Source organism: Ursus arctos, unplaced genomic scaffold (assembly GCF_023065955.2).
Source record: "Ursus arctos isolate Adak ecotype North America unplaced genomic scaffold, UrsArc2.0 scaffold_16, whole genome shotgun sequence".
Lineage (NCBI taxonomy): Eukaryota > Metazoa > Chordata > Mammalia > Carnivora > Ursidae > Ursus > Ursus arctos.
In genome coordinates, this window is record NW_026622830.1 from 58,390,465 (window position 1) to 58,405,307 (window position 14,843).

Sequence of the window (14,843 nt, forward strand, 5' to 3'; positions counted from 1 at the left end):
TCCTGGCCTTAGAGCGGAGAAAGGCAACCCCAGTCCTGGGGCAGGAAGGAGTTCTGGGGCAGAGAAGTCTTAAAGACTCCCACTTTCAGTGGTTGTTGCTATTCCTGGGAAAGTCCCTGCAACCTCTAAATCTCAGGAGTTCTGAGGGGCTGTCTCTGCTGTTTGCCCAAATTCATTGACTGAAATGGACCCGTGCTCTGAGTAAGGGGGATTTGGGGGTGCCCTCCAGTGGCTAGGGAGAAAGGCTGGCACTTCTCCTTCCTCCCACATACAGTAGCTGATGACTCTGGAAGATTTCCTAGGTCAGGAACGAATATGAGAGTCTGTGCAAGTTTTCCATTACTGCAGGAAGTAAAAGACCCAAACCACACACCGGGGCTCTAAAACAAAACAAGGGCTTTACTCTCCTAACATGCAAATCTATCACGGTACTATTTAAAACAACTAAATGGTGCCCCCTACATAAGGAAATAGATGGAGGGAAGGGGTGTGGAGTAAATAGGGCGCAAGGACTGCCCATATGCAGCTGCTAAGGAATCCCTGCAGGGCCACTGGACACTTGCTCAGCCCTGAGGTTGACTGCGGCCAGTTCTTCTCCTTCTTGAGTGCTGCTGACCAGCTAGGACCGGGGCTCCAGCTGGCAGGACAGGGTGTAGCTAAGGACAGAGGGACACCTGTGAGTTGCCCAGGAGCTTCCATTCAAGAGTCCCTGCCAGTATTTGCCCACAGCTGGAGTCTGGCGCCCCGGCAACAAGGCCTGAGGCTGCCCAGGGAAGGAGGATCCCTGGAGTGGCCAGCAGAAAGAGTCCACCCCAAACCTCACCGACCCAGCTCCTGATGGGCCTCACCTCTCAGCCTCGCTGAGCGGCTCCATAGCCTGGAACCAGGCCCAAAAAGGATCCTCGGGCTCTAGGGTGTAATTCTCGGCAGCCACCTGGAGCAGCATGATGTCCGTCATGACTTGATATTCCTGAGCAGAGAGAGAAGCACAGGATGTATACGGAGCATTGGGGGGCGGGGAGCTGCAGGGTCTGGTGAGGGTTGAGCAGCGGGACCGGGGACCCGTCCCCGGTCCTGGCACACATGGCCATCCTCCTCCCTGCAGATTCATCAGGTCTCTACCTGTTCTCAGAGGTGAGTATCAGTAGCCCCTCCTCCGGGAAGTTCTCCTGGATGCCATGCTCTGTCCCCATCTCCTAAAGGGATGGGACTTGCACTGCTTTCTTCTCAAGGGATCCCAGGAAATGTGAGGTGGAGGGCATGGAGCCAAGCAATGTTCTTCCCAGGGACATCTCTGAGGCCCACTCCCTACCCTTCCCTGCGGGAAGCGCCACATATGCTCACCTTATTTCTTTTGTGGTGGTTGATCTCATTCCCCTGGAATGCAGACAAAGTCCATCAGAATGCGGCCCCTGGTTCTTAGGAGCACTTGATTCCCATCCCTTCTCATGCTGCACCATGGCCAGGACCCGTGAGGGGGCCGTGCATACACAGATAGCGGGCCTGGGATGTAGGCCAGGCTCTGGGGTCCTGAGAAAGGAGGACATGGGGCAGATGGACTGGCTACAGGTCTGGACCCTGCAGCACCACCCTCTCGGAAGACAGTAGGGGAGGCCGAAGCCTCAGGCAGGAAGGGGCTGCTGCGGCTACGGAGGTGCTCGCTGACGTGGAGGGTCCTGACTTCATTCTCCCCCCACGGGCAAACTCACCGGGGGAGGCTGAGACAGACCTCATGCAGCTTTGCCTTCAGGAGGCTGAGGTCCACTCAGACAGACTTCATGCAGCTTTGCCTTCAGGAAGCTCTGCTGCGTCACCAGTCTTCGGCACCGGGAGCCATGTCCTAACTGCAGCCTCACCTCACTCATCGCTGAGATGGCCAAGAGACCCCGGCCTCACAGGCGCAGCTCTGAGGCTGTCATCAGGGTAGGTTTGCCGAGTCCTGAGAGCTCAGGGCTCATTACAGGGGTGCTCTATTCCCAAAGGTCCAGATTCTGGTCCATCCCCCACAATCTTCAGGCTCACCCACCTCCAGATAGACCTCCACTGCAGTATCCAACATCAGCAACTTGGTGAGGAAAGTGCCAAGGAAGGGCACGACACCCTGTGTCCTAAGGGGGAGAGGGGGATGAGTCACTGTTCTCTGTTGCCCACAAGGACCCTCCCCTGAAAAAGCTCCAGCCTCCTGGCCCACCCCAGGTGACCACGTGGAGCAGCTGTCGACACTAAGAGAGAGGGTGTCAAGGCTAGGGAGTCTGCTTGGACACCACCTGCTTGCCCCCTCACCGCCAACGGCATCCTCACCTAGGCTGTCACCACATTCATGCCAAAGGCTTCCCCTCCCCAAGGAATGCTTCAGACCATTCCCGACTTCATCCTCGCAGGACCCTGTTCCCTCCCACCCCTCCTCTTTCCAGACCTGCACCTTCCAGGCTACCTTGATGAGCAGGTTCCTGCCCTGTGCAGTGTCCTTGCTGCACAGCTTTTGAAAGATCCTCAATGGCTTCCTGAAGAGAGGCAAGGGAGGCAGGATCAATGGACGAATAATGTGGCAGGGTTGAGTGCGAGTGCCTTTTCTTTGAGAACCCCAAAGTGTCAACCTGCCTGGTTGAGGGTTTCTTCTGGAATCCTCTGAGCACTAAGGTCTTTGTAGGACATGGGAGGGAGCTCTCATGTGGCTCGTCCTGGGCCTCCCTTCCCATATTCATTGAGAAACACTGTTTGGGTCAATTTGGGGTTCAAATGGGCAGAGAGCTTAGTGGCTGTCAAGGAAACACGTGAAGAGATTTAATGCAGCTCAGCCCCGTGTGGGACATTTGGCAAAACTGATTTCTAAAGCGGGAGGCATGGTGGCCTCTTCACCAGGAAGGCTGAGAGACGCACCCACCAGCCCAGGTCCTGTGGTCGGGGTTTGCCGCCTCCCAGAAGGTCCAAGCTGCCTGAGGGGGAAGAGGACAAGCCTCTGGGAGCTCCCTCATCCATCCTGGTCCCTCCATGGAGAGAGGCCTACTCACCTGGAAACCTTCCCCCACGTGTTCTCGAGACGGTGAATGGAGACACTCTGCAGAGCCGAGAGGATGGCATGTAAGGAGGAGTAGTTCCTCAGGGCTTGACAGGCCTGGGGAGGGAAGAGAATGGGCTGTCATGTGGGGAGCCAGCACCTGATTGGCTCTCAAGCTTCAGTCCCCCTCAGGGGAAGGCGCTCCTGCTGGAGGAAGCCGCTGTCCAGGGACGTGCCGAAGGGCACACGTGAGGCCCAGAGGAGGAGGAGGATTTTACCTCACTCCAAGGAAGGAGCCAGGCAGAAACGGACATCCCAGCATAGGGCCACGCAAGGCGAGGTCAGCATGCCCCTGGACCAAAGAGCCTAGGGACTGCACAGTCCTAGGGCAAAGACCAGGGCCTTCCACCCTGAGACCTGATCAAGGGAAGAGCAGTGCCCGAGACTCAGGAGAGCACCTCGGCTGGGCTTCCCGTTGCATACCTTGGCCATCTTGATCCAGTGCTCCACCACCATGGCCCTGTCCCGGGCTGTCATGCTCGGGTTGCCAAGGCAGGTGGTGATGACACACTTGGCCACACCGTTGAACTGGGCGACAGTGGCCCGGACCGTGGGTGCCAGGTGCTCACTGCCAGGCTTGTTGCGCTTGGACCAGATGGAGCCCAGGCACTGATGGGGCAGCAGCTTCTTGAACAGCTCCTAGAGAACAGGGGGACCTTGGTTCACCCAGCCATTTCCCATGCAAGACTTATGTCCTACGTAGGGGTCACAGGTCAGAGCTGGACCTCAGGGAGCTGAGAATCTGGCCTGAGCCTGGGTGGAGACCGTGGATTTCATTCCATTGTTTTTCACTGAGGGAACAGGGTAGAAGGACAACAGCTCCAGGCATGTAAAGCTCCACTTCCCAACAGAAGCAAGGCACTTCAATATCCCCCTCCAGTCCTGCAAACTATGTGCATTATTCTCTTTTTCTGTGTTGGAACAGCGCCACACTAAGATTCACGCTGCTCAACAACATGATGCAGCTGTGCGATTACTGAGAATCTATTTGTTTTAGGCTTCTAACAAAATATCTGTTTTCTCTTTTGCACATATATCTCACTCAGTAGTGACAGCTCAAGTTCTTTTTCACAATGAATGATTCAGAAATAAGTATCAAAAACAGATTTGAAGAGAACAGAAGAGACAATTAAAAGATACGGAAACATCCTACTTAATAAAAGGCCATGTATTTATGTTCTGAGTCGAATTTTAAAGCTTTTATAACATTTTATTCCTATAAATCCATCTTAGATAGCAACTGGACCTCACAGAAGCACTTAAATAAACGTTTACCAGTTGTATCCTGGCGAACAATATTTCTTGCTTTCTCAGCTCCCGGTGCCCCAGATGTGGTGGCGCTCCTCGATCGCACTGGCTCGGCCACATCCGGGTGGCTCCGCCAGCTGAGAGAACAGGATCTCCCCACGGTGGCTCCTTTCGGAGAATAGAACACAGCCTGATAAAGGATAAGACAAGAAAAATAATCTAAAGGCTGACTTCCTTATCATTCATTGCACAGCCTGTGTTACTCAGCAGATTTCATAAATCCAACTGTATATAATCGGCAGCTTCTCTTGTTGCAAAATTAGGTATCACTTCTCTGCTTTCCTCTCCTAGAGCTCTGGTCAAGTATTTCAAACGAGTGGTCAAGGATCCAAGAGAAATACAGGAGATAAGAGACCGAGACAGAGATTTCTGCACAGGTAATGTGCTGGTGGCTGCCACCTATGGGTCGTTTTCACACCCAGGTTCCTGAGAGTATGTTTTGTTTCCACAAATCCAGTGCTTAGAGGCAAATATTTTTATAATGAACATTTGAATTCATTTTTATTTTTAATTTAAAAAATTTTTTTTAAAAATATGTTAGTCACCATACAGCACATCCCTGGTTTTTGATGCAAAATTCGATGATTCATTAGTTGCGCATAACACCCAGTGCACCATGCAATACGTGCCCTCCTTACTACCCATCACCAGCCCATCCCATTCCCCCACCCCCCTCCCCTCTGTAGCCCTCAGTTTGTTTCTCAGAGTTCATAGTCTCTCATGCTTCATTCCCCCTTCTGATCACCCCTCTTTCTTTATCCCTTTCTTCCCCTACCGATTTTCCTAGTTCTTATGTTCCATAGATGAGAGAAACCATATGATAATTGTCTTTCTCTGCTTGACTTATTTCACTTAGCATTATCTCCTCATAAGCAAGATGATAGATCAATCGGAAATATTTGACAAAGGCATTAATTACATAATTGAATTCATTCTGTATCATTCCATAAACAGTGTTTTTCAGATTGTTTACCTTCCTATAAATAAATACAGCCACTCACAGACTGCAGCGAAGATATTATAAGAATCAGTCCCATTAATGACATGTTTATATGGTTAAGTAATCACCATAATTGGTTCACACCTCCCCACATCCACATCCTCTGTGGGCCTCTCCCACAATGACCCTGGGCTTCATCACATGACTTGCTTTGCTAGCAAAATGAGCAAGCAGAGATTTGAAATGTGTTGGAAAATCTGGGCTTGCCCTGTTGCTGCTCCTGGAAACCTAAAACCTCACCAAAAAAGCCTGAGCTGGCCTGCTGGGCAATAAAAGGTATGTGGCCAAGTCCCCCCATCACTGCCCCAGCTGACAGCTGGCCAACCCTAGAGCTGCCTGGCTGATTATTTGACAGCCTAGCTGACCACAAACACAGGAGGGAATCCAGCAGAACTCCCAATTGTGTCCAACCCAAACTGCCAACTCATAAAATCATGATTTAAACAACTGGCTGTTCCTTTAAGTCACTATGTTTTGGGGTGATCTGTCACACAGGAAAAGCTGATACAGTCTATAATAAGGCTATTGTTGAGGCTATAGTCTACCCAAAGCAAGCAATGTATACTTTATGCATCTTGGGAGAAGAAACTCCTCCCAAGTTTTAGGACCAAGAAAAGCTATGTATCACCTAAGCTGTCGATGTTCCCCATTTGTAATCTGTGATCCTCTGCTGTAACCCTGTGAAGATCAGAGTCACATCTAAGCTTGCTCCCCTTCTCCCTCCCTAGCAAGCATACAGGGCTCTCTGGCATGCATTCTGGCATCTTAACCACTCCGGCAACTCCGCTCCCTTTAAATTTGCCCCAGTGTCCTTACCCATTTTATCTATTGTATTATAGGTACTTCTATGAACTGCCTCAAAATCTTTACACAATAAATTGGAGTAGAAGGGAATTAATCCCAAGACTGTGTCACAGCCTTAAAACAGTAATGAAGACAAATTGTTGTCCCCAGTAGAAACCACCACTGATGTTTTCCACCTTGATCTGACTCGAAGTCTCAGAACAACTTTTATCTAGAACAAAAAAAGCCAAAATGACTCCCATCTGAAACACTCAGAATTTTTCTAGCTTGCCTAAGCAGGCACTGGAATACGTCTTTCTAGTGTGGTGCCTGGAGCTGGACTTGCCCAGCTTCGATTTCTGGCTTTCCCACTTCTCAGCTAGGTACCTCGAGTGAGCCCATCACCATGGACTCTCTGTACTTCAGTTTCTGTCTGTGATACCTGGATAGTAACTCAGAAGTTACCAAGAGGGTGAAGAGAGAGAATACATACAAGCACGAGCCATTATTATTATTCCTGTTGCTACTACTGCTACTCCCCTTCATCTTCTTTCTTCCTCCACAGCCCCTTCATAAATTCATCATCCTTACTACGAGGACAGAGTGCTATGAAACACCATCCGACGCCACCATTAAAAAGACACGGCCTGTATGGTTTATTCCAAAATTCCATGCATTAATTGCCTATATGTATAGACACACTCCGCCTCCATCTCAGACATCTGGTATTTCTCTGTAAGAGTAGAAGTACCTTTGTCTCGCTGCTTCTTTTCCTTTTGTTCACTTAGTTTGTCCAGAGGTGGGTTTGTCATCTCAACTCCGTAAGCAGTTCTCGCCAGCACTGCTGTCTAGGAGTCCATGACGTTGGCCCACTCGTTTATGAGTTCTTCCCATTCCGTGAGGGAGGACAGCACACCAAGGAAGTCATCCCAGAGCTCTCGAGAAATGTACACACACAGGTTTGCTCGGATCCACGCCACCATGAGCGTCTAAAACCAACGAGCCAACAAGAGAACTGAATCACCCTCATTTGGAAGAAGAATGAGTTTTAACAAAATATTTTAAATTACTAGGAATAAAATGAACTTTAAAATAAAAAGCACTTGATCTTGATTTTCTTTTAGCGTCTCAAAATTTATTTGATCAACTGTAACCAGGATCTGAGCTATGGAGAAATCAGCTATTATCATGAACAAAGCTACTGGTTCAAAATCCTCTGGTGTCTGCAGCTAGTCCTGGCTGTAACTTGGGAGAAGACAAAACTCTCGGTACAACAACTATTCTACTTCTTTTTTTTTTTTAAGATTTTATTTATGTATTTGACAGAGAGAGAGAGAGACAGCCAGCGAGAGAGGGAACACAAGCAGGGGGAGTGGAAGAGGAAGAAGCAGGCTCCCATCAGAGATGCCTGATGTGGGGCTTGATCCCTGAACACCGGGATCACGCCCTGAGCTGAAGGCAGATGCCCAACGACTGACCCACCCAGGCACCCCTGGAATTTACATCCTAAAATAATCATTTTGATTCCTGTGGTTTCTGTACCAGTGAACTTGCTACCTGATGGGATTCCTTTGGGCCCACCCTCCCTTCATGGGAGAAAGGAAAAGGCTGGACTCCACAGCCCTAGGGGCCCCTGCCAGGTCAGTCCTGCCTCATTTCTATGCTTTCCACCAGGTGCACACAGAGCTTTCCCTTTAGTGCTGACTCAAGGACATCGAGAAAAAGCATCCAGAACACAGGTGTGGTAACGGGGCCCCACTGAGGACTTCCAGGAGGGAAGCGGCCACCAGAGCTGGTCTGCAGCAGCCCTGAGCACTGAGCACAGAGGCCAAAGCCCACTGACAGCAGGGCTGACCCAGCCAGGCCGCCCCAGGGCAGCGATGGGTGGGAGGAACACGTAAAGGACAGGCTGGAGAGGCATTTTACAACCAGAACTGAGGGGCATGAAGAAAGAGGGTTACAGAGTGGCTCTGAGGTCTCCGTTGCTGAGAATGTCTGAAAGCACCTCCTAAGCTGGAGTGATGCGCTCATCATGGGACGGGGGCATGGGAAAAACCCACAGCACTGTGTACTTTCAGGGGTATTATAAACACAGAGACACCAAACAAAAACAAAGGAGAAAAACGAAAACATTTCGCATAAGCACATTTTCATGACGCCACTATATGTTTGACGGTACTATTATTCAGTCATTCTGACAGTCTGTCATTTCAGATAATTGGTTTTCCAAAGTGAATTTAAAGCTTCAAATTGGAAGCAATAAAAATCAGTTAACAGCATTTCAGAGCAATTAACAACCTCTCCTGGGCTTATGAAGAATGATAGAAAACACCAGTTACATTGCTTTTCCACAAAGCAGTCTGATGACAATTTAAAATGGAAAAATCTACTATTAAGTAATATGACTACTTTTCATTCAGTAACATTTTTAAAGCCAATAATAAAAATAAACTATCAAAGTGCTAGATACTTACCTTCTTCATAATTCACAGAAACTGTTACAGAAGATTGATTATCATCTTACTGTTCACTTTGTAAAGCCATCAGTAAGTGGAGGCTTTGATGTTCTAATTATTATGTTGAAAAAGAGAAACATCTGTTTTACAGTATTAATGAATTTGAAATAAACTTACCATGTCTTTTTATTCATTGTAAGCTCCATTATCATGCGCCTACGAATAATCAAAACAGCTTTACAGGCATCAGCTTGTTCTCTTAAGAGCATGGGAACTTCAGGACATGGTTCCAACAAAAAGACGTTTGTTGCATTTGTCAAAAATACCTTGAAATCAACAAATTTTACATGAAACATGTAAATGTAACTAAACACAAAAATCTGAACAAATTTTTCTTAAAGATAATGATATTAATTTCCCTCTACTAAACAATCACCTTTGAGTCATTTCAACTAAGGCAAGTGGTACCAACACATACTCAAGATTTTTTAAAATGCTTCTCTTAGAATCACCTGACACACTTGAAAGACCTTTCCTAGAAAAAAAATTATTAATACAAATTAATAGTGCAACTTTAGAAAATTTATGAATCAGAAAAGTTTCTGAAGACTTCTTTTTACATTACCTCAAAAGAAAAGGGGAAAACAGTAAGATAGGATCACTGCTTCTGGGTGAGAAATTTTGGGGTCGGGGACAGGGAGAGGAAGAGGAGCAGTGGTCAGACAGTGGCTGGGAAAAACCATCTGATTGCTGTGGAATCTCCCAGCACATGAACTTTGCAGGTAGGAAGCACGGCCAGCACCACCCAACACGGGCGCAGATCTCTAGTAGCTGTAGGGAGGCAGGAAACCGGCACGGCCACATGGTCAACAGTACAGAGCTTCCAGGTGCATATACCTTGACTAGGAGAACTATATTAGGCAGTAGGATATAAAACCTATGTGAATTCTTGAGATAAAAACAGATTCAAAAAAACTTAGATGACCAGCCAACAGCTCTACACTCTACCTCAGACCTTTGGGGTACAAGTTCACTGTCCGTTCCTGTCAGGGGTGTTTCAGTAGAAAATGGTGAGACGCACAGATGTGGCCTGTTACGTAGTCGTAAGTGACTGCTTAGGGGCACTACAGACGACACCGGTGACCCTTCAGTTTAGGAGACTGAGTTGTCAGTCTGGTGATGAAGGTGGATGGGTACCATCTACCTAGATCCTATGCCTTCTTAAGTCTCCCTTGTGTTCAGCAGTACAAATTCAAAGGATCTGGGAACAAACAGAATTCTCTGGCTCACCTGGGAATGAAATCTATCAACACAACATCTTAAAATAGATGCACAAACGGACTGAAGAAATTAAAATAAACATGCTCAAAAGTCAAGTGGGTGAATTTAAATATTGACAGCCTCTAAGATTATCTTGTGCAAGATTAAAAAGGTGTCAGGGCCTACTTTTCTAGAAAGAATTACTAAATAAGCACTGTAATAATTGGTAACAGATGATAACAGCAATTGTGAAGACTTTCCTAGATTTCAAGTGGGAAAAAGGAAAACAAAGAACTTTTTGACTAACCAACTATAGCAGTGGTAGTATAATTTTAGTGGCCACTTTATTTTTTTACTACCCTGACTGAGATCAAGACCTGAGCTGAGAGATCAAGAGTCGGAGGCTTAACCGACTGAGCCACCCAGCTGCCCCTCACGGCCATGTTTTTGGAAGACATATGGCATAGACGATCTGCTGCAAGACAGATCTTTCCCTCAAGGTATTTGGTTTCTTGATGTGAATTGGAAACTTTGCATACTCCCAAGTAAAAGTGAGGAGTCTTCATATATTATATTCTCCGCTCATTTTCTTTTTTAAAAAGATCAAAATGCCAACTCCATGAATCTTTCTTACTACCATGTCAGTACTGGTTAAGGTAAAAATTAAAAAAAAATTAATACGTCCAAATTGTACCTCTCAACAGCAACTGGAGAAGAGTACTAGCTTATTCAACCTGTACTTGGCCACTTTTTCCTAATGAACCAAGGAAAGGACCAAAGATACTGGATACAAAGAGAACAAACACAGCTATTAGAATCCAAACTAAACATTTTTGAACACTGTTGTGCTACAATCAAGTGGAAAATATTTTTTCTTGGTTTGGCCAAGTTGATGTAACTCATCCTTTCAGAAAGCAAATTAATACTCTCCTGAACCTAGGGAGATACTGGCAGTGGGATGGCTGAGGATGGCATATGGCAATCCACTTGGAGGACAAGGAATACCAAGGGACACAGGCTAGGGACTCCGGCATGCACTTCTCTGGTGAGGGCACAGATTTTCCTAACAACTGGCACCAGAGTTCTCTGAAGCTACTCAAGTAAAATCATCTTCATTTTGTTTCAAGTTGATTTCAAATTATTTGCTGATTTTCACTGAAAAATGAGAAGATTCAATAGTTACGGAGTATTAAACTGCTAATGAACCTGAAAGCAAAAAGGATACCATGACAAGGAATCCTACTGAGAGATGGATGACAAAAGCATGTCATTGAAAATTGGGCAACAGGCAAGCTATGCCTATGCTACCTCAGGTGGATATGGGGTAGAGGGTGGGCGCCAGGGAGCAGGGGAAAAAGAGGCATTCTGTGTTTTCACTTAGAGACCTAACAACCTTCCACCTAGATGGGAGCCAAGAGGTAATCAATCTCCCAATCCCCATTTTTGAGGTAAAATCCTGAGGTCTGGGAAGATTAAGTGATCAGCCAAAGTTGTTCTTTCCAATGTTCCCAAATGGCACTGGTTCTATTTAAATATTCATACAGAAAAAGATTTAAAAAGTAGAGCATTTATCATCAAACAGGCAATTTTTAAGAAGAATATTCTTTATGGGATTATAGAATCACCATGCTTGTCTTGCAAATTAGAGTCCAGATGATGGACTAACTCCCCATATGTGTTCAGGACATGATTTTAAGATTTAGATCTCAGTCATTTCACATTCACTGCGTAATAATCCCTCTCAAAAACTGCAACCAGCTCATAGGTCTCCTTCGACTAGAAAAGAATCTTTACAAACTGAAGATGAGCGGTCAGGAAGAAAACTCAGAATGAGAACTTAAGAGCTGTTTACTGACAGGGAGATACAAATATCACCGTACTTTAATGATGCTATCACAATAAACAAAATGTTCAAATGGACTCAAACCAGAGGTCTTTATGTTTCCGGCCAGCCACGTACCTACAGCATAGCCTGGGCCCCGGCTTTCACGTTCTTATTTTCTTCTTGCGTCACACATCCTCTGCTCACTGCACTCGTGAAGGAGTATGTTCGTCCCCAACTGGAAGATCGCTTATGACGAGAACCGTCAGATGAGGTCTTTAGAAGATAAAAACCAGTTAACGGAGGGGGAAGAAGTACATGTTCACATATTTAATTCCTTACACTCACCAAAATTCATGAGAATAGAGGTTTTAGAAGGGCGAGTCTTTTTTCCATTTTGTTCACCACCTCCAGCACCTCAAACAGTGCCTAGTGTTTAGTATGTGCTGAAGAAATAAACGCAGGTCCAGTGACTGAATGAGTCTCTAAAACAGACCTTTAAAATGTGTGATAAATTCCATTTGCTTATCTATTCATTTTGACCTCATGACCAGTTATTAAAATGATTTCACCAATATTAAAAAATCAAAAATTATGGAATTAATACAGATATTTAAAAGTGATATGCCTTTGATTACAAATAGTCTTAAATGTTTGTTGTTAATTGCTGCAACACCCACTTTTAGAAATAATTTCTCAGGGGCGCCTGGGTAGCACAGTGCTTAAGCGTCTGCCTTCGGTTCAGGGCGTGATCCCGGTGTTCCGGGATCGAGTCCCACATCGGGCTCCTCCGCTGGGAGCCTGCTTCTTCCTCTCCCACTCCCCTGCTATGTTCCCTCTCTCGCTGGCTGTCTCTCTGTCACATAAATAAATAAAAATCTTAAAAAAAATAATTTCTCAGACTAGTTTCAAAACAGCATGCCAGAAATAGAAATATGACAGATATTTTGTTTCAGGAAGAGATCCCACTGTGTCGTTTTAGGTTTATCCAGCCTCTAGCTTTACCTAACCAGGACGAAAAGTTCCATTCCAGCAGCACTCACTCTGAGGACAGCACCCAGCCCTGAAGTGAGGCTTCTTAAGAGAGGAGATAGCACTCATTATTGGGTTAGTCCTTTCGGCTGCTCTGGGCAGGCCACTGCACAAGACAAGACTGCCAAAACATTCTAAATTTAGTTTCTCAAATGCTATTTGTTTAAACATGTCAATACCAATATGGCAGTGACATTTTTAGTCTCATACGCAGACGTGTGAACATACGATGGTTCATAAAACAACTCTGCCGCCACAATGAATGACGAAGCTGCCATGCACAGCCGGACCTAGCCGGAGGGTAAGGAGGTGACCAATGACCCTGAAGACAGCCCAGAAGCAGCTTCACTGAAGCAGGTCCTCACGGAACTCAGCAACTGGAGAGAAGCAACTACGATAAAAGAGCCCCGCCGGCCTGTGCCCCACTGACTGGCACCCTCGCCCGATTGGGTAGACTTTGCTAAAATACGTGTACTCCCAGCTGAAACAAGCGACAACGTATTACCTCTTTGCTGTCAGTCTCTGAAAATCCTAATTTTTCAGCATCTTCTAGGGCAGCTTCTTTTTATCTGGTTCTTCCATGAACACAGGTTTTTCCTGGAGGATCCACTTTCTGTACACTGGAACTACCTTCCTTGTTACAGCGATGTCACAGGAAGGCAACAAAAATGCCTAAAATAAAAAGAGAAGACTCCGTTTAACTCCACACCTGCTCAGATCACTGTAACAGACACATAACAGACATTTCTAATCACCACCACCAAGTTCAGACTTTCCTCTGAAACATACGGAGCCAGATATTTTTGTGCACACCAAACTTGCTGAAGAGAAAAGGCATTTTCAATTGGGCCAGAAAATGTCATGCAATTTAAAAATAACTTCTGTATTCTGAATATTTTTTTCACAAAAATAGCCAACATGCACGCCTACACAGATACTTTAAGTGGCTATATAAACCATAACAGTTATACAACCCAATGAATTAGAAACTGAGTATAAGACAACAGACAGACTACTGCAGCCAGCTGCAGCCAACTGTCACACCTCCGCTAACTCCATGTGCAGGGATGTCGTGCTGGTGACGGAAGGATTATTTGCACCACAGAAGTTGGCAAATGCTAATAATTGGAGCCGTTCTTTTTTCTTCCCCTTTGTCTTTCTCTTCCTTCCTTCTTTTTCGCCCCTCCCTTCCACCTTACCATCCCTTTCTGGGAGCCCACATTCACCAGCATACCAATGAGTCAAGACTGTACTCAGGTGTTCTGTACTCACTGGTATGCTAGTGAATGCGGCTCGCAGAAAACACATGAAAGAGAGCCTCTGGCCAGCTGTAGCACTGTGCACATTGATGTGAACTTTCTTTTTTCCGATTTCTCACATTTATTTGAGAGAGAGAGAGAGAGAGAGAGAGAGAGCATGTGCCCAGCAGGGGAAGGGCAGAGGATGAGGGAGAGAGCAAGCAGACTCCAGCACTGAGCACAGAGCCTGACATGGGGCTCAATACCATGATGCTGAGATCACTGCCTGAGCCAAAACCAAGAGTCAGACTTTAGCCGACTGAGCCACAGAGCACCCCATGAACTTTTGAACATTACAGACTCTCTTTACACATATGCATGTAAGACTTCTGATTTAATGTAAGAGTCCAAACATATAAACAAAACAGTAAAGGAGAAATGTATTTGCCTTTTGAGTATTAGCTCTAAGGAATATTTCTGACTGAGGGGTAAACACAAAGGAGAGGAACTCAATATTACAGAAGTGTTTTCATTCCATAGATGAAAAATTAAGCTGAGGCTCAGAACACATGAGATATTTTCCCAAGGTTACAAAGTAAGTTAGCGATGATTCTAGGTCTTGAAATCTCAAGATTCAGAGATTTCATACTGTCCTTAATGTTCACGCTACAGGATCCAATGACAGGCAGACTTTAGTGTAACAAGGATTCATGCAATATATACATTTCCATCGATGTCACATCAAATTCCAGAATAGAGGAGTCTGTGTTATAACAAGAAGGTAACATATCAATGTAACAAATATTCTGACTTGTATCTCAAGAACAATCAACAAAGACAAAGAAGAATATGACAAAGTACAATGGTGTCCCACTCTAATGTTGTT

At 45.9% G+C, this 14,843-nt stretch overlaps 1 protein-coding gene and 1 long non-coding RNA gene across 5 annotated transcripts in view; both read right to left on the bottom strand.

The window, feature by feature from the left end:
• Window positions 1–1,348: 1,348 nt before the first annotated feature.
• Window positions 1,349–3,692, bottom strand: LOC130543885 (ral-GDS-related protein-like). The gene is made up of 4 exons (XM_057313001.1): window positions 3,482–3,692; window positions 3,012–3,115; window positions 2,435–2,504; window positions 1,349–2,108 (listed from the first exon to the last, which is right to left on the bottom strand). Exons 1-4 carry the CDS (start codon window positions 3,533–3,535, stop codon window positions 2,019–2,021), a joined length of 318 nt encoding a protein of 105 aa, XP_057168984.1. The 5' UTR covers window positions 3,536–3,692; the 3' UTR covers window positions 1,349–2,018.
• A 565-nt stretch (window positions 3,693–4,257) lies between these two features.
• The window catches only part of LOC125282093 (uncharacterized), a 99,500-nt gene continuing 88,914 nt past the window's right edge, over window positions 4,258–14,843 (bottom strand). For 3 of the 4 annotated variants that reach the window (XR_008959632.1, XR_008959633.1, XR_008959631.1), the window contains 4 exons: window positions 11,826–13,391; window positions 8,783–8,931; window positions 6,901–7,138; window positions 4,259–4,496 (listed from right to left, as the gene is read on the bottom strand). This is a non-coding gene — a long non-coding RNA (uncharacterized LOC125282093). Of the gene's footprint in view, window positions 4,497–6,900; window positions 7,139–8,782; window positions 8,932–11,825; window positions 13,392–14,843 lie in introns of all 4 variants that reach the window. The other variant, XR_008959630.1, reaches the window with a different exon arrangement.

Coding starts and splice junctions, on each gene's coding strand:
- LOC130543885 (XM_057313001.1), bottom strand. CDS start 3,535: ATGACAGCCCGGGACAGGGCCATGGTGGTGGAGCACTGGATCAAGATG. Junction 2,505..3,011: donor ACGTGGGGGAAGGTTTCCAG/GTGAGTAGGCCT, acceptor GCCTCTCTTCAG/GAAGCCATTGAGGATCTTTC. Junction 2,109..2,434: donor GCAGGAACCTGCTCATCAAG/GTAGCCTGGAAG, acceptor TCTCCCCCTTAG/GACACAGGGTGTCGTGCCCT.